Raw genomic sequence first — 23,555 nt, forward strand, 5'->3', positions numbered from 1 at the left:
GGACTCTGTATAGCTTGCACCAACTTACTAGAAACTTTAGAGACATGGATACACCTGCCACATGTTTTAATAGTGCATGAGTGCATTGCCTGTTCTAATTGGGCAGATGAAATGTGAACAGGAAAGTATAGATTTAATTGGAGCACTTCGGAGTGACAACTCACCGGTGCTATTTTTCACAGCCTTGTATTCCTTTGCCAAAGATGATGAGGTCCTTTCAAACTACTAAGCGTAAAATCTGAAACCATACCAACGTCACACAAAGTGGCAAAAGCAGAAACAAAAGAATGAAATTTAGTTAGCTCTTACTTGTTCGTATTTCATTTATCTGCAATAGTACATCAAATATTAGATTGTGTTTAGAGCTTTCAGCTTTGATAACAGCCTTGAGTACTACTTTGGCTCCTCGCAGTCCCAGCAAGAACCCTCATCTCCCGAGGAAGAAGAAGATGAGCCAGGCCCGCCGCCCCCTATTGCCACACGGCCAGACAAGACGAAGTCCATTGTAAGCCATTCCAAGCTTCTGTGCACATGACTTTGTGACCCTTCAGTCTTAGTAGACTGTTTGCTAGTTCAGCTCATTCATGCAACATGTGACTGACTAAGGTGAAAAAAAATAATTGCGAAGGCCATTATCATGGAAAGGAACATAACAGCAACACTACATCTGAACTGGCTGGTTATCCAAACCACAGAAAAACATGCTAAACAGGATGCATAGCAATCTGAAAATTGTGTATTCTTGAACCTTGGATCGAATATCAGAATCAGAATCAGAATCGGTTTTTATTGAGATCATTAGAATGATTACAAGTTGTTAATATTCAGGAGGAGGTCCCGGAGTCAAAGACTGCAATGGGACCTCCTTTACAAAGTAAACTTAATAAAACAAAAGTACAGCAGTTTTCAACACATTGTTAAAAAATTACAGGTTTTAGTATCAATACCATGATTGAAGAATTACATATGCATAAATGTCATGAAAAAAAGCTCTGTAACACAATCTCGTTGACAACTGATGAAGTAACTGCGTAGATGAAGTAACTGCGTAGATGAATACTCAAGCATATAGTATAGTTCATTTGTATTATTTGACCCTGACGAGACTGGCAAAACTGATCGAATTATCCAGTGAGTAGAATTAAAGATGATGCAGAAAAAACACCAAAGCACATCGCTGATCCATTTGGTAGTATTTTCCAGATTCTAACATGCCCCAAAATCAATTGTGCGCCTGATTGCTATGTGTCCGAAGTAGAACACTTACTTAGAAATGACATTAAAATTCCTCAACAAAGTAGAAATTTAATGCGCACCTGAATTTTTAGCAAGAAAGATGGGCAAGGGTCCAATATGTGTTGCTCAATGGCGGCCGAGTGTTTCCTAAAGTCAGCTTATGCAGAACTTATGCAAATTCGTCCAATTAAATATGTTCTTGACATTCTGTGTCCCTATACAACTTACATTTTTAACATCTGCTTGCCGAGCGCTTTATTTCCGAAAAGAATGCAAATTGCAAAAGTGACTGTACTGTTCAAAAAGGGTGATGTGAATGACATGGGTAATTATCGACCAATTTCTGTACTACGCATATTCTCTAAGGGATTGGAGAAAGTTATCCATATTCGAATGTCCAGCTTCCTTGATAAACACAATTTAATCTCACCTGCACAGTTTGGATTCAGCAAAAACAAGTCTACTGAAATGGCGTTACTTGAACAGAAAGAATTTATTTTATCACATCTTGAAAAACTAATGTTAGTACTGGGTATTTATGTGGATTTCTCTAAAGCCTTTGACTGTATTCATCACTGTACACTACTTAAAAAACTTGGAATATATGGAATCTGCGGACATTTCCTGCAACTAATTCACTCATACCTTAGTCACCGGCAACAGTTTGTAAAAATTGAATCATATCAATCTGACTTAAAATCTATTATTAGAGGTGTTCCCCAAGGGAGCATTCTGGGTCCACTGCTCTTTAATATTTACATCAACGACCTTACAAATATCTGTACAAAATCAAAAAATATTTTATATGCGGATGACGCCAGTATTTTTATAACAGCGCCCGATTGTTATCAAGTGGTAAGTGCAGCAAACTCCCTCCTTATACACCTGAAAAAATGGTCAATAGCAAACCAGCTGAAAATCAATGTTAATAAAACAAAAGCTGTTATATTTATTTAGGCTGAAATTGAAACATTTCAACGCTCCAGCAAACTTAACATATGGGGGCGAACCACTACAAATAACTGATCAGATTAAAATCATTGGCGTACTTTTTCCGATAATATGCTTTGGGATAACCACATTGACACTGTTTTGACAAAGTTAACTCGTGTTGTTGGCGTCTTATCTCGCCTAAGAACATACCTGCCACTGTAGGTCAAACTTCTTCTCTATAATTCGCTTTTGTACTCTAATCTAAACTACTGTTTATTGGTTTGGGGCACAACCACTCAAACTAACTTACAGAAACTTTTTGTCCTCCATAAAAGATGGTCAGACTGCTTTATGACTTACCATATAACAGCCATACACACAGATTTTTTTAAAAAACAAACATTATACCAGTAAAAGATCTTTGACTATAAGCTAACACTAGCCTTCAAACGTGAAGCATTTGAAAATAGAACATTTCTACGCGACTTATCATCACTAAAAGAGAACATTTCCATACACATTACCCGGCACAAAGAAAAATGGAATGTTATAACCCCTCGGGCTAACTACTCTACAGAAAAACTGTCCTTCACCCTGCCCACTCTCCTGAATAATTACAACAAAACTATCACTGATATTTTAAAAATAACTAGTGCTGCAATCCGACAACACTATGTATAAGGTATCTCATCTTTCTCATTGGATGATTTTTGTGTTCATTCCCAGTGTTAATTTCGGTGCCTATGTATGGTATCGATGTTCTTTTCTGTAACCCTTTTTACTGCCGCCTTGTAGAGGGGGCTGCGGGCTCCTGTCAAGCTGCCGTTTGTTCGTGCAGCTTTTACCTGCAGCCTCCTCCATCTTGCTTGATGGGAAATAAACATTATTATTATTATTATTATTATTATTATTATTATTATTATTATTATTATTAGCTTTGCCACACGGGCTTTTAAAGTTAGTTTTGCCACAATACATTACTGTTGTGCAGTAAAGCATACAAATGCCTCAAAGGTGGTATTTGTTTCATATGCGATTGCACAGCATAGATAATTTTCGGCCCAATTTTCTTGAAAAACAAAAAAGCAACAACAAAAAATGAAAGGCACGTGTTAGAATTGGGTTGCTCCCTAAGTTGCTCCCTAATTGAATTGCTCCCTAAGCTTCACTGAAGCTGAAGGGGTCACCAAAGAGGTCAAATGCGTGTGTGCTGACTGTTCAAGCTGTAATTATCCTGCAAAGGCCAATTTTAGAACCTAAAGAACGAAAGTTTGGGTGCATTAAACTGTATGGGTGTAGGCTGGGGACTACAGCCAGGGTCAGATTAAGTGAATTTAATTTAACAGATGTCGAATTAACAGATGTCGAATTCACGGGCATCTACTGTATAAGCAAATCATGTGGTCTTTGTGAACAAGGAACTCGTACTGATCCGAAAAAGTATTGCTTTATGAGATAGGCCGTGCCCTGTTGATGATTTTACCTGACTAGACAATGCCGCATCGAACTCTTGATTGCACCACTTCAACTCAATGAGCTCATGCTGCCTTCTCTACAGCACCCAGTGCATTGTTGCCATTGGATTGTTACTCCATTGTTACTCCCTTGCTATCACTGGAGCCTAACAGGATTGTCGTTACATTTCCTAAATGCAGTACACAAAGCCCATTGAGGAGGAGAACAAGAATGGGGCGGCTTTTGGCTATGACGTACGCGACATTGCCAACAACAACAGCACGGCTGCTGCGCCAGGTGCGGTGACGCGACCCCGCAAGAAAAAGATGACCGACGACGAGATTATGGAGAAGCTGCGCAGCATCGTGTCCGTAGGCGACCCCAACCGCAAATACACCAAAATGGAGAAAATCGGGCAGGGCGCCTCGGGCACGGTAAGTGTCCAAATTAATTGCTTTCATCCATTGTGGCATGGAGCGGCAGACAGGTGCATGTGTCGTTAACAGTGAATTATGTCAGTCATGGGATCGCTCCATTCACTATACTGCTTGCTTTGATATCCTTTATGTACGATTGATAGCCTGCATTCTCAAAGTATTTGTGTGTGCATTTAAATTATGTATAATTAAGGGTGTGCAAATACCAAATTTTCAATTTCGAAGCTAATTCAAATGATGATAACCAAGTGCAAATTTAATCGAATCAAATCTAAGAAATATTTTTTGAATATTTTTCATATACAAGTACCGTTGGTTTTGAAAAGATGGAATTGCTTTAAAATACCAGCGGTACGAAAAAAATAAGCAAGTTTGTTGCACAGTAAATAATGTACAGGAAAATTGTGCTTTGGGGTCAACATAATTCTCTTGTACAACATATTTGCTTGACAGTAAAGCAACTGCAGTTATTTAATGTTGTCATGAAGGAAGAACAGCAGCTCGACATGTTCGGAGAGTAGTGACACCCTCCTGCATGTCATTGTTTCTTTAGACACTGAAAAGAGCCACTCACTGGATGCACAAGTGTCTGGTATCTTTTCAGAGGTGTCTCTTTGCAAGTCAAGTCAGCAGTGAGCACCACGCTTAACACACTGTACACATGGATCTTCTTTTTGGCCCAAAATTTTCTTGTTCCCATTTCCTTCAACTGGTGCTTGTGGCAATGAAAATTGCTGCTGGTTGATGAGCTTGTCAAAGTATTTCCATAGTACTGACATGGAAGGGAGCCTCTTCAGAAGCTTTTATTGTTAAGGGCATATCTGAGTTCTTTCGTGTTCTAATTTATCTTGCTTTTTCTAAAGCCAGGTTTGTAACCCAGTCTGCCATTGGAGCATCCTGGGGGCACTTAACTAGGTACTTTAGAACAAGAGTCTAAAAACATTACCAAGCTCGCTACTTGGTCGAATTTGTAGTTTGGAAAACTTGTTTCTAGGCACTTAGCCAGATAAATAGCAGACACACAATTTTCTGTCTGGTATCCATAAGCGCCAGCAGTGGCCCCGTGATAGTGTTCCTTTTTTTAGCTTTTATGTGCTTCACCGCAACATACATTGTATGCTTTTTCGCATAACATGGTTGTACAGCGGCAAAACTGACTTAAGGAACCAACAGCAGTTCTCGGTGGTTCAAAAATTTCGAATAGTAAAACGAACTTAATGAAGCGTATTTCAAAGCGAATCAAAAAGCAACCGATTCAAATCAAATATTCAAAGTCTCGAATATTTGCACACCTCTAATTAAAATTTTGGTATGACATTAGTAAGCATTGTTAGTTGTGGTAGTCTTCATTGAGAGGATGTCCTGTAGGAGTGTGAGGGGATGGGTGGGATTAAAATATCTCCATGCTTATCTGTTTACAGGAGGGAGTATGCAAAAGATGTGTGTGTGTGTGATGCGAGGTGCCATTCAGCTGTCTCACAATTTGGTCTTGCATTGTGACTTGGGCAGCATGATGATGTCTTAAAGTTGCAGTAGCTGGCCATGTCCCTAGCAAGTGCGATACGTTCATGGGCTTATCATGATGGCAGAGGGGGCAGCTAATGTCCTATTTGTTGGTTTCACCAGCACTGCTGTTTTGCTTTAAGAGGAAGCTTTAGCTCGGGCCCAACTCCGACGCAGCCTATTCAAATACATGTAAAAACGCAAAAACGTTTTTCTGAGATAACCCCTGGACTGATTTTGATGAAATTGTTTGCATTTGAGAGAGTAAGATAAATTCTAGTGACTGTTGGAAGCAGAATTTTGATTTAGGGCTTGAATTTTATTACAAAGATTTTCAAAAATCCTGAAGTTTGAAAAAAATAGAAGCATGAAGTTCATAAACTAATAGATCTGCATCAAGAACAGATATTCAAAGCTCATAGATCAAGCTCATAGATCATTCAAAGCGGACAAATATTATATGTCATTTTACATCTTACGTGAATTTGTTACATTGTTTGCGAGGGTTCTGCAAAAGTTGTAATTACATATTATTACATTTTTTGAGGTTCATGTGTAACATATCAATATTGTCCGCTTTAGATGTGCTATCAGATACAATTCACAGAATTGCGATATCATTTTTCCTTGTTGAGTTACAGAGTTGTAAACTTGATAGTTTCGTTTTCTGAAAATTTGCAATTTTTGTCAATTTTTTATAAAATATTGACGGCCTAACTCAAAAATTCGAAACCAACAGTCACTAGATTTCAAGTTTTTCTTTTAAATGCAGCACACCTAGTCAAGTTTAGTGCAGTGGTTGCCGAGAAAAACTAATTCTCCTTTTACATATATTTAGATAAGAGCATCCGAGCTAAAGCTTCCTCTTAAGTGAATGTCTCAGAATTGAGAGGGCCCAGGTTTTATTCTTGCCAATCCATTTAATACTCTATAGTGGTGCTTACAGAAAAGTTAGCATCACTTAGCTTATTAGGTAAGGTAACAGTCAGTGACACTAATTGAGCACATCCTTTATGCTCCGCTCAAATTCCTCCGCATCTTCATTTATTCTTCAAGTTTCTCATAACTATTGAATGTTAAAAACCTTCATAGGCTGTACTTTCATTGCATGCGCAATTACCAATGCCCCTGCCTTGTAAACTAGGCCTTTTATCATCATTGGCATCACTCTATGATTGATGTGGACGCTTTACAGGGTTTCATGCATGCATTGTCTTGCAGGTGTTCACGGCAATCGAGACGTCGACAGGTGCGGAAGTGGCCATCAAGCAGATGAATCTGTCGCAGCAGCCAAAGAAAGAGCTCATCATCAATGAGATACTAGTGATGCGCGAGAACAAGCATCCAAATGTGGTCAACTATCTAGACAGCTATCTGGTAGGTGACGGTGAACTCTGGGTTGTCATGGAGTACCTGGCGGGGGGATCGCTGACGGATGTCGTCACCGAGACGTGCATGGATGAGGGCCAGATTGCAGCCGTCTGCCGCGAGGTGCTGCAAGCGCTCGAGTTCCTGCACCGCAACCACGTCATCCACCGCGACATCAAGAGCGACAACATCCTTCTTGGCATGGATGGCAGTGTCAAGCTGAGTGAGTTTCATGCCTCACTTGTTTGGTCTTGAATGCAAATCAACAGCTGAGCAAGCTAAAAAAGCAGAGCAGAAGAGATAAAAAGAAAAACATACCACTGGTAACAAACTAGACTCATTTGCATTTGCATTTCTATCACTTTCCACTGTTCTTTAGGCGACTTATTCTGATGTCAAGCTGTATCATATGAATCAAGAGTTTAACAACAAAATGGAAAAATGAGATGCACGTAGATAGCAAACATATTGATATGTTGTCACTAATTACAGGTAAGCCTAGAACCATCATTAAAACTGCATTGTTGCGAGATATTTGCAGTCAAAAGACGAAGACAATGTACTAAGTATGTTTGTTGCAGTGCAATTTGCAAGTGCAACACAAGGCCATTGTGTTGCTTGACTCTGAACAAATGTGGGAAACAAAAAGACCCCTACGTGAGGGAGCAAAATGGCCTGGCAGCCCTACCACCCTACCGAGCACTGAAAATTCTGAAACAAACCCTATGTGTAAGGTAATTACGCTATGGCTGGCAACACTGGTGTGTGCTGTGCAGTGCAACACACAGTGTGCACGCAGCCGAACCTGCTCTCAACGAATTCAGTGGTTATGCAAAATGTAGTCGTTATATAAGTAGTTTGTTCTATGTTGTCTAGCCCTTCAAGACGTGCAGAAATTAGCAACACTATTGTTCTGCCAGCATTTTAATCACTAAGCGCTAACAACCCTTTTCGAAAAAAGACAAGCCTTTTCGCTTCATGAAGCAACGAAGCCTGCTGCGAGGTTATGAGCATTTTGAACTGCGTTTGCAATGAATTGAATCTGCCGTTACCAGAGCTTGTGCATGATGCCGGCAAAGAAATTCCTCCAGAATGTCTTTAGGTTCAATATAAGCAGTGTAGCAATCACAAAACATAGTTTTCAGTTCAACAGGTGCACCATTCTACTTTCTGTTAATCAAAGCCCTGCTTGACAGAAGTGAATAGGAATTCACTTCCGCATAATTTACCTAATCGTTTTCAAATGTAGCACTAAAGTTTAGCTAAGGTTTGCTAATTTTGCAACCCAAGGCAGTAGTAAAGCATGTTTGCACAGAGTTTCAAAGTTCACTTGTTCACAATTACAACAACAACAAAAATGGTGATGCACTCTCTCTTTCTTTTTTTTTTTTCCAGTAGTGGCCAGACAACAATTTAAGTTCTTCCAAAGACTGCTGTAAGACGAGGGGGCACGTTTCCACAAAACTTATTGGAAAAAAAGCACGAACTATGTTTCAGTTTTTATGGAGCTGTAAATATTTGTTTAAAAAATCCGACTAATTTGTGCACAGCGTCAGTGTAAAAACGAAATCCATCATCGTAGTTCTTTCAAAACATCTTCTGATTTCAATCATCTCTCATTTCAAGACTGTGAGCACCGTCACCTTGTTTCTTTGAGAGTGTGTAATTACTTTACAATTTGTGGGACTTGGGGGATTCCGGGTACAAGAACGGAACATTTTAGTTGGCTGGGAGGGGAGACTATTTTGGCGTGTGCGCCACCATTCTGCAAAGGTCTCGCAGTGGCTGCGAATCAGCCGCACAAGGCTGAGCACGCCGAGAGCCGTCAAGTCATGTTTTCTCCGTCGCTTCAAAGTAAAAGTAAGAAAGGTTGAATGTCATCGCAATTTGGTATCTTATCAGTAATGATGTAAACGAAGTGTCCACAAACTGGGATCTTCAAATAATGCCGTAGTAACCGCCAACCCTTTGCACATCAGTGTGCAACGCATTCATGGCGACTCAGGTCACGTGAACATCAATAGCAGCAATAGCAACGCTTCAGCTGCAGGATTCAGTGTGCAGTCTGTGCACATTGTGCACTTCCCATGATTATCTCAAGTGAAAGCAGAGGGAGAGTAGGTGGAGAACAGCGTCGAAGGAGGTCGCCTCGTGTAAGCAGACTGCCTCGTGCTCCCGCTGAGTTTTATCTTTTCGTCACTGCTGTGCTGCTCCTAAAGAAGTTACTGTGAATTATGGTGCACATCGGGACAAGGACAGGAAATGATAAAGGCATGCGCTGACTTCCAACTGTGTGTTTTATTTCCCACAAGCAACATATACATGCACACATTAAATACATGATCATGGAAAAATGATACAACCAAATCCTGATAATCAATGTGTGACTATGTGCCGGTTGGGAAGCACCCTAAGTGGGCGCCTCGCTTTCCGTGCATCCTAGATATATATGCTGCCCACGGGAAATAGAAATATACTTGGTAGTCGGCGCTTGTCCTCATCATTCGCTGTCCTTGTCCCAGTTTGCGCTGTAATTCACAATAACATGGAGCGCCAACTTGCACAGCCTCAAATCCTAAAGAAGTGCCTGAAAAGTGAGGGACCTTGCTTGCTGCTTCCCAAATTTGTGCACGGCGCATGCTCATCTAGGATGTTGCATCTTCGTTGCGGTTGGACTGGAGCGGCGCGCTGCACACTCCTTTTGTGCTTGAGAAGGCCCGTCTTGATGTTTTTTCCAGTTGCCTGCTCCATATTTTTGCCGTTGCCATGTTTGAAGTGTTTGTTGTAACAGTGGGTACTTTAATTTAAAAGATGTTTGTTATATCTGGATTTGTTGAGTAGGAGAATCGTAAGTCCACTGAAATGTTGTTATAACCGATAGATTGTAATATCTGGGATCGTTATAAGTGGGTTTGACTGTATTGTGTAAATCTTCGCTATTGTATGTTTTGCGCCATATTTGCATGCTTTTCTGGGAAGTGGAACTTACTAGGCTCTTGGGAGATGTGCAGCGGGAGTTTACCGTGAAATTGCACTGCAATAAGGTTTTGTGTTAAATTCACAATGGCCAAGTACTTCGGTGCAAATGGTGCAAACATACATTGCTTTTGGCACACGGCCTTTTTCCGTATCCTTTTGCTGCCCTTGCTGAAACACTTTACCCCATGTGCGCAGCGGACTTTGGGTTCTGCGCACAGATCTCGCCGGAGCAGAGCAAGCGCACCACGATGGTGGGCACGCCATACTGGATGGCTCCAGAGGTGGTGACACGAAAGCAGTATGGCCCTAAGGTGGATGTCTGGTCGCTGGGTGTCATGGCCATCGAGATGGTCGAAGGGGAGCCCCCCTATCTCAATGAGAACCCCCTGCGCGCCCTCTACCTCATCGCCACCAATGGCAAGCCTGAGATCAAGGAGCGTGAGAAGCTCAGCGCCGTCTTCCAGGACATGCTTGATCGCTGCCTTGAGGTCGACGTCGACCGACGATACTCGGCTGCTGAGCTGCTCAAGGTGCATATGCTTTATCTTTCTCTTTTCTCAAAAGTGAACAGGACTGGCTCCCTCTTTCCTGCCCCATTATGTACAGCCTTGCCATCGCACAATAAATTGGCCAAAGAAAGGGAAAATGTGAAATATGTTTGAATATTTATTACTTCTAAACTGCCTTGTCTGAAGGTTAAGCTGCTGCACAGAGAGACAAGGCTGAAAGAACAGTTCCAAGCACAATGCGGCCATTACTGTTTATGATTTCTTCTGTTTCTTTTCCATCCTTGTGTCTTTTCACCTCGCAGCTTAATTTTCACTCGTGAATTGCTATCCATTATGGCTGTACTGACCTACAAAGGCATGAAAATAATGAAAGCAGACTAAATTTAGAAAAACCACCTATAATTATGTAACAATTGAGTCAACCCTAAAGGGACCAACAACCGTCCCGGATGTGTCATGAGATTATTGTCCCTATGAATTGTGACTGACAAAGTTAGGAACAAGCATACTTTTATCCCTAAAATAAGAAATTCTATTTTTAAATCGGCACTGAAACTCATGCAAATATGACATGGAAGCGACTCTGTGGAGAAACGTTGTCATTAAGCCCACGAAAACAGTGTCCAATTCTAAATAAATGTACAGGCCTCTGTTTGTTGCAAGTACAATATCTACAAATTCACAAGAATGTGTATTTCCTATTATTCTAAATTGTGTACATTTATCTTTGTACTTGCAATCTGCAAATGGTAATGCGAGTTGTCTCATGTCCACATCGACTAGTGTGGAGTGTGGGTACTGCGTGCATCATTTAGTTGCAGCTTCGCTACTTTCTCTGCTAGTGTTCTCATTTGTAATCTAAACTGGGCACTTTTTCAGTTAGTTTTGGAATTTGAAGGCTACTTTTTGAGCTTCGGACATGGCAACACTGCTTGAAAGGAGTGCTGGTAAAGTCCAGTGACTGCTCCTTGCAAAGGGTAACAGTGGCCCATTACTTGGTGAAGTGATGGAAGAGGCTGTGGAGTTAAGGCGAACCTGTAAATTTAGGTTTTAGAGTTATGCCGACCTATTGCAGTAGAAGTGGATGATGAAACTGTGCAATACCAACCTTGCCTCATTTCTTTTCCCTCTTTCTGCCCATCCATGTTCCCAGCACCCGTTTCTAAAGCTAGCACGCCCACTTACCAGCCTGCATCCGCTCATTGTCGCCGCCAAGGAGGCAGCCAAGAGCCACTGAGTGCCAGGCACTAAACGCCAAGCAGGTTCCCCTGCTGTTCTGGTTCTGCCTTCTGCTGCACGGCCGAGCGATCTTGAGACAGTGCCCTGCATTTCCAAAAGAAAGCCATGCAGCTGCTTTGACTCCCAGAAAGCAAGGCCAAGATTGAGCCTGCACTCATCACCTTGGATAGTGCAGTTTCAGCCGTGTGTCAGAATGCCTCAGGAATCAGGATCTAGCATGCTGGCGGAGCAAGTGTCATCCACCAGACGTGGTGGTGATGGTGATTCGTTTCCTGCGCTGGTGTCCAAAAGCCCGATGCGTTCTCCCGGTCGCTCCGACGGGTCAGTGCTGAGGTCACTTTTCGCTGAAGCTTCACCAGCAGTGATATAACTGGTAGTTGCACACTGGGACCGAACTGCAGGCGCCTGCCACCTGACATGGTGATGGTGATCTGTTTTCTTTGTCGGTGTCGGGAAAGCCTTCTGCTGCAACCTGCCACCACAGTGAAGAATACTTGTGTGAAATGGCACTCTCATTGTATGCCCTGCAGATGCCTTCTTGAGGTTTCTTCTTTTTCTGTGCAGAGCTATATATACTGATCACACTTGCTCTGTTAAGTCTGGCAGACAGAGGCACGTGTATCCTCGGGTTGAGCTCAGCCTTCTGCTGTCAGTTTCGACATACAGAACAATGCCTTGTGAACTTCACTCTAAGGCCAAGCTTGGGAAATGTTCACGTTGCTGCTGAAGGAACATCATATGGTCACCGAGGGCGACTCGGCAGCTTTGCACGCAACATGTTGCAAGAAAGATCTCAAGCAGAGGGAATGGGGCGAGCCTGTGCAAAGTGCTTGTGCTGTTGTGCCCCTAGCACTCGCTGTGTTTGGGCTGCGAAATGAGCTTTGCGGCAAAGCCTTTGGAAGGAAAAAACTTAAAGCAGTGACTGCTACATTGCATTTACAAACAAGTGCAAGTTGTCAAAACCAAGCACATCGGAATCACATGCGGCAACACCTGCAACATGGTTTTTTTAAGCTTAGCCATTGTGAGTGATCAGGGATAGGGCTTTCTGAACAGCACACATTTATTGCACTTTCAAACGCTTTTTCACACAGTGGGTGGATTTTGGTCACACAACAATAACCTTTTCTGTTCTCTCAGTGAGGATTCCTCCCTTCATAATGATGTTTGCCAAATGCTTTCTTTTCATGAATGAAACACAACGCTTGCGAATGGTTATATGTTTGAGCATTCATGACAAATAAGCAACAGTAGAATAGCATCAAAAGTGCAAGAACCTAAATTGTTGTATAGAAAGGATGCATCCTAAAGTATGTATAAATTTTTTGAAAGAGTGCAGGACAAAACAAGGCTGTATTTCACGGAGTTCTATGCGCTACATCAAATGACAGCAAGGCAAAATGCAGCTCTATGTGGCCAGCAGCGTTTGCATTTGTTCATAGAACATGGGAGACGTTCCTCCCCGATGCATGGAACTAGTTCACCCAAGAAATTTATTCTCAATTTACCCCTGTCACAGTGCAGTGAACTTTAGGGAAGCTGTAACAAAAAAAAAAAGTTTTTTTATGCCTATGATTGTTTAGCCAGAATTTACAACAAGAACAGGCCAGTTAAGATAAAAATATAAACTTAGAGAAGCGTCTTGCAATCCACCATTGATTCATTTGCAAACAGGCTTCGCTGTATCTTCCTGCACTTACACTGTGCTCCATGTCAGTGACACGAGGAAAGTATTCTTCACTAGATAAAGTTGATTTAAGGCGAGTGACAGGGGAACAATGATCTCCCAAGCAAAGGTTGTAAATCTGTATGACCAGGCACCTCGTGAATTTCAGCATTTATTGTTTTCGCACATTAGGGCAAGCTTCTGTCACTTTTTTTTTTTGTTCGAGCAAATTACATGCATGCACAATGAGCTCCTTTGCGATACTTCTTGGTTGTAAAGGGCAAGGCAGTCACGGTATGCAGTTGTCACATTAAAGTGGCATTGCAATGACTGAAAGACTGACCGTTCAAAATGCGTGCATGTTAAATGCTAGCCAGAAGAAGAAAAAAAAATTTTGACAACATCCCCTCAGTCCAGCTTAGCATTAGCCAAGTACTGATGGCTGTACTGTTAGTGCACATGGCTTTGTGATTTTTTTTGTGATGTAATCATTTGCATCCAGATGTCTTGAAATTGGCTCTGCCACTTTTCTTGGCAGCTGCATCTTCCAGGATCATTGTCATTGCTGAGTGTGACTGAAGTGTCAACGTTGTAAGCATGCAGATGTGTCTGTGTGGTAGGTGTTGTGATAGACCTCCCTTTAAGATGAGCTTTACGCAGCCGATTTCTGCAATATGCTAGACGGGTTTCAGCGCACTCACGCTGAGCCAAACTTTTAATAAGATCGATCACTTTCAGGGATATCTCGTTTAGTGTGTACTGATTGCCTAAGCCAGTGGAATTGTATGTTGCGAAGGGAATGTCATGCCTCCTATCAGAATGATTTTCACGTGGCGTAGCCCTCAAGTTGTCACTTCAGTGAGGTGTCCTGCTGGACATTATGTCATGTATTCCTGAAAGTAGTAGGTCAACAATGCAACCGAGGTTTCCAAAGTGTCTTTACATTTGTATTAATGGGAGTCTACCAAGTTGGCTTGCGGAAGTTCAATCGGTGGATGCGACATCGATGCTGTATGCTGTTGTGCTGGACGCATGAGAGTGTGAGTTGTTTTGTTTTGCCATGCAAAGCAGGCTTATAGTGGGCTTTATGGGTACGCTGTGATTGCTGTCATGTCACTCTTGAGCTTTTTAAAGGTTCATTTAAATAAGAGCAGTGAGAGCTTGCAACCCTATGAAGTGCAGCTTCTAGGATGCACTACGATTTGCTAACACTGTTGTAGAAAACATACGCTGAATATGATGAGCATGAGAGTGCTTGTGGATTGAATTTTGTCATTTTCATCGTCATGATGCAGTAATGCCCCTGTCATTCAAGAAAATTCACTGTCATTTGTAGTTAAGCACGTTGATCAAATCACATTAGGTTCTGGCATTGCATGATTTAAAAAAATAATAATAATTTGCACCAGACAGTGATGGTGAAATGTCAGTGAATAGAATACACAAAAAGATCAAAGCATGTGTGTAAGATATTTTCAACAATGCATGCTTTTATTTAAAATAATTTTGATGTTTTATGGTAATAACTTGGAACTGTTATGTGATGCTTACACAAGCAATCAGATGATATCTATCCATACTAAATTGAGACAACACTCCACAACCCAGTATGAATGCAACAAACATGACTGATATGGTGGAGTGCGATAAATATGCAGCAACACACAGTGGCAGGTGGAATGCTTTGCGTTCTTGTATTCCTCAAAGGTAAATTACTTAGAAATCAAAGGATTATTCTATGTATATTGTCTCTTGTTATTTTTTTGTCTTTTTTTATGCCATTTAGTGAAGTCTCTGAAACATATTCGTATGAGTTCCTAGAACTCATTCAGTTCTGAATGGTAATATTATGCAAGAAAATTAAATAACCACTGGTATGGTGGAATTTAACGCAAATGACATTAAATTTTCCCATGTCACAGACACGCTACAACTCTGCAGAATAAGACACAGTCCTTGACAGTGGATCAGCCCATGATTGATGCAATGAGTGTCCGCGATACATGTCACCGTGGGTTTCGTTCATTCAGGCACACGTTATAGGTGTGTCAGTCTTCATGAACCTATTCGGCTGATGGCTGATGGCTGATGGCTTGGTTTCAGCTGCACTAGCAAAGCTGCTGACTTAGTCGTTTGAGAGCTGCTGCTTTGTAGGTGGAGTGTGAGTGCAGACGAAACCAGCAGAGATGTGAGAAGCGGCACATGCACGGCACTTTCACACGCTGCCCATGTCGAGAGGCAAGTTCAGATGGAGACAGTACAACTTGCATTTTCAATGTTGCTGGCACTTTACCACCGACACTAGCGTAGAATGTGAGGAAAAAGGCGTTGGTATTTCACTATTCATCTTGTGTGCCCAGGAGATTGACAAGTGCTGTCTGCCTTTGCAACTCTGGCACAGCTGCACCTCGTCATTGTGTTGCCATTGGAAGCACGCACGACGAGTCCACTATTGCACCTTCTGGTTTCCAATATCGGCAAGGATAAATTTTCTAGTTTCACAAGGGTATAAGTCTGCAAGTCTTCTGAACATTGAGGCACCTCTTTTTTGCAAACTTAGCATAGACGTGCTCTAGACATACCAGGGTTCTGCTAGGATGATGCTGGTTTTGTGGCAGCTTTACTCTTATAAGCAACTTGACTCTCTTGGCTGCTTGCAACCTTGCGCATCTATTGGGGGTTCTTTTGGGGGTTCTTCTGACAAGTAAAACATTTTCCTTGCAAGCTCATGGGTGCTTTCGGCCGGCAGTACACGCCGCTTTCATTTTTCTCTTGGCAGCTCTCTGTGTGACAGTGCAAGTTTTTCACTGTCTGAGCAGCTTTGAAAACGGCAAAGGCTTTCGTTGGCTTTGGTATTGGGGGCCACTGTGTGACAGAAGTGCAGCATGCAAGTTGCTGTTTGGTAGTGAAAGGATTGTGCCATGTGCTTGGAATAATGTAAAAAACTGCTTTCTTCAAATATGAGAATGCAGCCATGTTTTGTTGGTATTGTGCACATATAGCTGGAATATGCTGCATAGAGTACTTCATCTCCTAGATGTGTTTGTATCTTTCTAAACTCCTCGAGCAACGATTTCGTTCAGTTGTGTTCACGATGCTGCATCAAGCTGTGCCTTTTGCAGTTTGTTCAGTTTTATGAGAGCAGGTGACTATTACTCCTTTGCTGCCTATTATTTATCTTACAGATGTATATTTATGCTATTTTATTAATTAGCCTTTCCCTACCTATGCAGCTTTGTTAAGTGAACTAGCTGGGTGTGAAAATAGGATGGGACTAGTTGCCTGTAGGGGCGGTCTTGCCAGGCAGCGTCTTAGTCGAATATGCAAGTGGTACCAAAGATCAAGAAGAGATGAGGAGATCGGTAACTTAGCATGCAGTTCGCTTATTCATATTTTTGGCTGCAGCATTGTCCTTGTCATTTTTGTCATTTGGTTCTTAAAATCATTTGCAATTTTTTAATGCACTACTAATGCTGGCAGAAAAAATAAAGCATTGTGGAAGTGACCGAAATATTCACGATTGCTTGCTGGGCTCAGAGAAAAATTTGTGTAAGTGGCAGTGAAAGCATTGGCAGGTGCTCATTTGTAAGACACTCCACTGTGACTGTAGTCAGGTCATGTGTTGCAATCTGAACCAATGTAGGTGAGACCTGTTTCCTTTGTCTTTCTGCTGGAGACCCTGCTTCTCGAACTTGCACGAAAGGTTTGAAAAACTAGATTTTTAGCAGCCCAGACATTTGAAAGATGTTTCGGTCATATCAACGTCCTTGTGCAATATCAGCGAATGTCACGTTTTCACCGCTTTTAGTTTTTCGGCAGAATTTTTTTAGAATGTCGTGTAGTGCACGAAATGAACAAAGAGAAACATGGTGGAAATGAGTGTCACTGTGGCATCCTTTGGCTAATCTAGTTTTAGTGGTCGCCACTCGTGGATGCTGTGGAATGGTAGCTTCTATATTTTTGCACATTTAGTTGCACATTAGTCCTCTTTTTAAACCTATTGTATTTTGTATTGCGCTGCTGCTGTCCTGTTCTTATTATGTCTTTTCTTGCATTCATGCTTTCCGATGAGACACATAGTTGCACTTTTTATAGTCACATTCGAAGCTTCTTTTATTTTTCCTTGTTGACTAAAACAACTTTGAGATTTGTGGTTTGTGGCTCAGTGTTGCCATTGGCCTCTTTTATCAGTGCATCACAAGTGTGAAGTTGTGTATCATGTTCTTTAGGTACGGATTGTTTCAAGTATTCTAGTGCACATTCGTTAAACACGGACCATTGGGATAAGATAGAATGCAGTGCTCCATGATGACGATTTGATGGACGAACTTTCAGTGTGTTGTCTGTGCTTATGAGTTTGACTGTTGGTCCTTTCTTTAAAAGAAATAGTGTGTTAAGGTTACGCATCAATGCGCAGTTAGCCATCTACATTGTTTGATGTTTTTTCTGGATAAGTCTTACAAGGATTTGCATTTGTGTCTTGCATTTAATGCCTAATTCTTGTTAGCTGACACCACCTAGCTTTCTGCTTTTACATGCAGTCTTACAGTCTTCTTGTACAAATGTTTTCAAAAAGAAGAATGATGCAGTTGCATAGGGCCTTACCTCTTATTTTATTGCATGTATTCAGGCAACTCTGTTACTGATTGTGCCTTTTGAAGCTCTGTATGTTTTTTTTTTTGCTTGTTCTGTGGTATATTCATTCAACTAATTGTCAACTGATTGGAAGCATAAGAAGTTATGGCTAAATCACAGTGAATATCTTCGATGTTGTGGTCTACATCTGAGGCAGCAAGAAACATTATTTTAGTGTGGAGAAAAAAATTACAGTTAAAGAAAAGAAAGGCAAATTCTATAGCTGTGCATATTGTATGACTGCGTCTGAAAATTGTTTGAGGTTTTATTTATACCTGTCCTGTTCAAATAATTGAGGAATTGTATTGTGAGACACTGGCCTCGCTTGCACACATCCTTTATGCATGTCAAACAGTCGTAATTAACAGTGTACGTTAGGCTTTCCCCAAACTTTTCAAAAATGGTTAATGACAGAAAAAGTCACTGTTGTACTCATTGGCAGCTGGAAAAAAAAAAAACAGAACTGTTGGCTATTAAATTATTTGTCTACTTGCTGCTATAGCGCAAAGCACCACAGAAAGTTGTCACCCGTTTTCTTGCTTTCAATAATCCTATAAACCTTTCGTGATCACTGAAATTTCAATTCAAAAGGACCAGTGCATGGCATAAAAAAGTGTTCTTTCCGTGTGCCATCTTTATCTGTTAAGCGTTTTGTAGCTATTTGAACTAAGTTCTTTAATGGTTGCTGACACGGAGTGTTTGCATGTACATAGGTTTTGCTTAGGTAGCTGTTTTTGCTTCTGCTGATTTATTATGGCTTCTGGACAAACAACCCTCTCAATTTGATGTGCAGCGAGTGGATTTTACGATCAGCGGTGTTAATTGTGCGGGGCTTTACCATTGGGTGTACTTTTTGCCAAATTTCTTGCATACACCAACCTTGTGTTAGCTGTGAGTCACGAATGAGATGTAAATATATATTGGCGCCTGTGATGGTGGCCGTTTTTTCTCTTCAGTAGTATTGTGTTGGAGTCATTTTCTTTCTTCAAATTTTCATGTTTCAGTGAGCCTTGCTTTTTTCCTCGAGGAAGTCTTAGACGCATGTGTAACGCAGAGCAAGATGGTTAGCTAATAATTTGACACACACACACACACATGAAAAAAAAAGACTTGCATTATCTTTAGCAGGTACATATAAAGCAGGGCTGCTTTGGTACCATGTCACTCTGGTGCCTGTGCTGTCATGCCTGTACTAAAGTTCATGAATATGCATACCTTTGTAACATATTCACATACTACAGCCCTGTGATGACAGAGCATGGCATTCCTATTGTATTCAAAGATAGATTTGCTGAAAGGTTTGTGTAACTGCCATGGCTCTTTGATAAAGTAGGTTTTTTTTAATGTTGTTGAGGAGGGAAGCGGAACTACTTGTGCTGAAGTTGCTTGCGGGCATGATTATCTGACAAGTGAGTGTTTCGTTTTCTCATAAAAATTGCCATTAGTACTTGGCTTAACAACGGAAGAAGGCCTGACTGAAAGCCATTTAAATTTGGTCTCCAATTTTTATGTTTGATCTGAACATACAGTTGCAGCTTTCAAAGGTAAATATTCGACAGAGACCTACCTGGTTGGCTGAACTGACTGAATTAAAGCTCATGAAACTCCAACCAAAATTTATTGAAACCCGATGTTTCAGAGCCCTATGGCTCCTTCAAGGACTCCCGAAGAAGGAGCCAAAGAGGCTTTGAAACATCGGGTTTCAATAAATTTTGGTTGGTGGTTGGAGCTCTCATTCTGCAGCTGTATTGCACTAAAGTTCATGGTTTCATCTTTGTTTCCGGTTTCGAATGAAGAAATCACTAATCTGTTATTATATAAGGCCCTTCAAGACAAGGCACCTTGCATAGTCCAATTTGTGTAAATTGCCAGCATTGCTGGTGGCCTTCAAAGAGTTACTGTTTGCTCTTGGCCTACAAATTATACCAGAACAGCAAGTCCTCAGAAGACTGGTTTTCGGGCTAACACAGATCAGCATTGCTTTTACCTTGAGGCAGTGCACTGTATGTACCTGCAGCACAGCAGTTTGTTATGGTAGTATGCGCTGTGTGAAAAGGAACACCTTTAAATATATGCGCAACTAAAGTGGTAGTAGTGGCTCATTGTTAAGCGTAGCATATGAGAATTCTTAAGATATGCTACAGTCTAAACAGACCTTGAAGTGAGGGCCTTCAAAGCAGAGAATGTGCAAGTTGGTTGACTCGTCATAACAGAGGTAAAAAAATAGTATGTTCATTATATATGAGTTGAGAGCATTGCAGTCCAACCTGAACTAATGGTGAAAGAGTCTACCGAGGAATTAACGGTGAAGCATTTGTCAACATCATTTCACTCTCAGCAGGCTTTTACTAAACGCACTATTGCATGAGTGTGTTCCCTACTAAGGGCACAGTCATGTTGGCTAGTGCTAGTGGTTTATCAGCTCTGGTCATCTTTTAGTGTGAAGGTACGGGTTATACGGTTCTGACAGCCTTATCTTCTTAGCAGAATATTTATAAATATTGGCCTTCGTTTGGCCCAGCTCATGATGACGACTATGACAACTGTCTTTGCTAGAACTGACATGTGACCAAACACACCACCGCGGTTGCAGCTTCCTTCATTGCGGCTTGTAAAACCATGTTTGGTCTACAAGCAAGCTACAAGGTTGGCTTCATTACTATGTAATGATATCAGCTTAGGTGTTGTCATTAGTCTTGCATTTCTGACTGATGTAGCAAAGACTAATGGATAGCTCCTTTGGTCAAACGTAAAGCTTCTGAGTCAGTTTGTAGCATGCCGTTTTAGCTGTACGCACTCTTTGTGTGCCCCTAAAACCATATCATGCCTCAACACCCGACAGTACTGAAAGCGGAGTGCACATGCATTTTGCTGTCACATTTTGCTGTCGCACTTCTCAGAGTTGCTGGTTTCCATTTCCATGATGGCTCGTAGCCGAGGCCAGCATCACTGGTTTATACTACTGACTGCACCATACTATCGATGTTGGCTGAAGGTGCATACTCAGTGAGGAGGCCCATTGTGGTTTTTATCACTTGTGCCCATTGTTCTTATTTCATTTGTCTTTCTTCATGGTGTTGCCTTAGTGGCTTGGAAGTGAACCTTCTATAGTTCCGGTGCGATCCACCAGTTACGGCGCTAGTGGTTGCCTATCACTTGTGTCACTTACATGGAAGACTTGGTTGTTGTTCTTGTACGACGCTTGCCTGAAGCCTTGGCACAAAGCACAGTGTGATTACCTTTCTGCTGTCTGGTCGCTAATGCTGGCCTCGATGGTGTGGTGTGGCGATTCAGCAAACGCCCGACAATATGAAAGTACTCTGTGGTTTCGCTCCCACAACCTTTCTGTCTTAGTGAGCTTGAAGACACTGTGTGAGGATCGAGAAAGTGTATGTGTCTCTTGGGACAGGCATGTGTGTGCATGCATGCGTTTTGCACGTTGTGTGCAGTTGACTGGTGGCAAAGCAAATGTTGCCGGCTACATTCTTGTAGCACTGTGGCTGTTGCTTCTTTCTTGTCAACCGCTATGCTAGTGCCACTGACACTGGTATGAAGTGTCACACGTACTGTGCCACTTGCTTCAGTACCGTTGTCACCACTGCCCTGTGAAATGTGGGGTGTGCGGTGCTGGAACGGTCCATTTGACCTCTAGCTACACCTGGAACTGGCTTTCTCTGAGAAGTGTGTGCGCGTGTTTGCGTGTGCGCAAGTGTTAGTTTGCATGTGACTTTTTATTTTAGAGGTAATGAACAACAAGGATGCAATAATGCTGGGTGAATAAAGACTTTTATAGGAGGTGAGATTGGTGGGCTGTTGACTGCTTCCTTTTGTCACCAGACATGTGTGCTGTGTGAGCTTATGTACATTTTCCAGTACAGGTGTTGATGCCGTCTGTGGTGATGCAGTGAAACCTCGATATAACGAAATTTGAGGATCAGCAAAAGTTGCTTTGTTAGAACGTTGCTTCATTGTAATCATTGCCATCTGTCAAGGCAAATGTTGCCTGCCAAGGGCTAAGCTGAAACTGATTCAAAATCCTGCAGCATACTGCCGAAGATTTGCTGCTGCATCGTCATCGAGGTGACTGCTTTCTGTAATGCAGATTTCTACGCTAATTTATCGTCATCGTGCACGCAGAAGTACCTGCCCAACAGGTCTTATCAGCATTTCATGAGCGTGCCATCAGAACTGCATGAGCTTTTGATTTCGTACAGTGCACGTCGCTGTACGCTGATGGAAGCTTTTAAGCAAAAAAAATCTAACGCAGCTGTGAAATTGTTATGTGGGTTTGTAGAGTATGATGACGGAAGTCAAAATGTTCAAAAATGAGAGTGTTTATTTGTGTGAGCCACAGAAGCGGCGCGGGAGGTAAAGCTGGGGAGGGGGGGTGATGGGGGAGGAGTGCAACCTACTTTTTCAAGTGGTAGTAAGAATACAATATATAGACAAGAGCCTTCGCATGTAAGCAGGCCCTCTCAATCCCAGGGGTCTAATGTTTCATGGAAGAGAGGTACAGCTTTGACATTTAAAGATGAGCAATAAAAATTAAACAAAAAAGAACAGGTTAACAGAAAGTGAGTCATATCAATGGACTTGTATTCGAAACCATTACTTTCCTTTCACATTGGCTATACTTACTCAATCTGCTTGGTGGCTATATAGCATGGCGCACTGCTTAGGACGAAACCATGGGTTCGATTCCTGCGGCCATGGCAGCTGCATTCAGAGAGATTTAGTGCAAGAGATGCTCTTGTACCATGTTTGGGGTGTGCAGTGAATAATACCGAATGTAGGAAATAAATGCGGAGGCCACCATGGTGTCCCTCATAGTCCACTTTTCAGCTTCTAGACAAACCCAGCAATTTAACGCAATCTAACAATTAATATATGTTCAGGGTACATGTAATCATGTGCATAATTAGGCCTATTAACTATTGGCAATGCACTATACCTCAGGCGCATATGAAGATGGCCATGCGAAGTTGGATGAGGCCCGATTCAGGTTGGATTTATCGGGGTCTGATGGTGGTGGAAAGTGGAAGAGGATCAAGCCTTTGCGCTACAGCTCGGAATCAGATTCCAATGGCCTTCTGCGCACCGCCTTACAGCTTTGTATGCAGCACACGGCACGTAAGACTTTTTTTTTTCGTATTGTATCTGGGTCAAGTTGCTACTTTTACTGGCACTCGTGTATATACTTGGCCATGTTGAAAAGTGATTGCCAGGTGGTGCACTAGATAAAGATGCTGTAACAGGAGCAACTTAGTCAATTTTGTATGGTGGCCCAAGCTTATAAAATTGTCATGTTTTGCTGGCTGACCATTTGGTTGTTGCTTTCAATGTGAACTTTCATTGGTTTTGTGCAGCTTGCAGAGCCCCAAAAAAGCACAGAATGGAGCCTCTGTAACTAAATTCAGAGATGACATTGCAGCTCAGTGCCAGGTATAGTTTGATAGCACTGAGCGTATATGTTTCTGCAGCTTCTAGTCAGGAGACACCTGTTCTGCCTTTGGAAATGGAAAATGGGAACGAGGTTAGGCTAAATATGGATTGTGTGAGTGACAAGGCGCAGCAATTTGAAAGTAAAAAGATTTT

The 23,555-nt window shown here is 41.8% G+C and overlaps 1 protein-coding gene across 1 annotated transcript in view; it reads left to right on the top strand.

Moving 5' to 3' along the window:
- The window catches only part of Pak (serine/threonine-protein kinase PAK 3-like protein), a 45,404-nt gene extending 23,642 nt beyond the window's left edge, over positions 1-21,762 (top strand). The window contains exons 7-11 of the mRNA XM_065440379.1: positions 413-505; positions 3,825-4,058; positions 6,786-7,155; positions 10,107-10,441; positions 11,574-21,762. Of these exons, the coding sequence (XP_065296451.1) occupies positions 413-505; positions 3,825-4,058; positions 6,786-7,155; positions 10,107-10,441; positions 11,574-11,657 (1,116 nt within the window). The 3' untranslated portion in view covers positions 11,658-21,762. The remainder of the gene's footprint in view (positions 1-412; positions 506-3,824; positions 4,059-6,785; positions 7,156-10,106; positions 10,442-11,573) is intronic.
- The last annotated feature ends 1,793 nt before the right edge of the window (positions 21,763-23,555 follow it).

Source organism: Dermacentor albipictus, chromosome 1 (assembly GCF_038994185.2).
Source record: "Dermacentor albipictus isolate Rhodes 1998 colony chromosome 1, USDA_Dalb.pri_finalv2, whole genome shotgun sequence".
NCBI classification, from domain to species: domain Eukaryota; kingdom Metazoa; phylum Arthropoda; class Arachnida; order Ixodida; family Ixodidae; genus Dermacentor; species Dermacentor albipictus.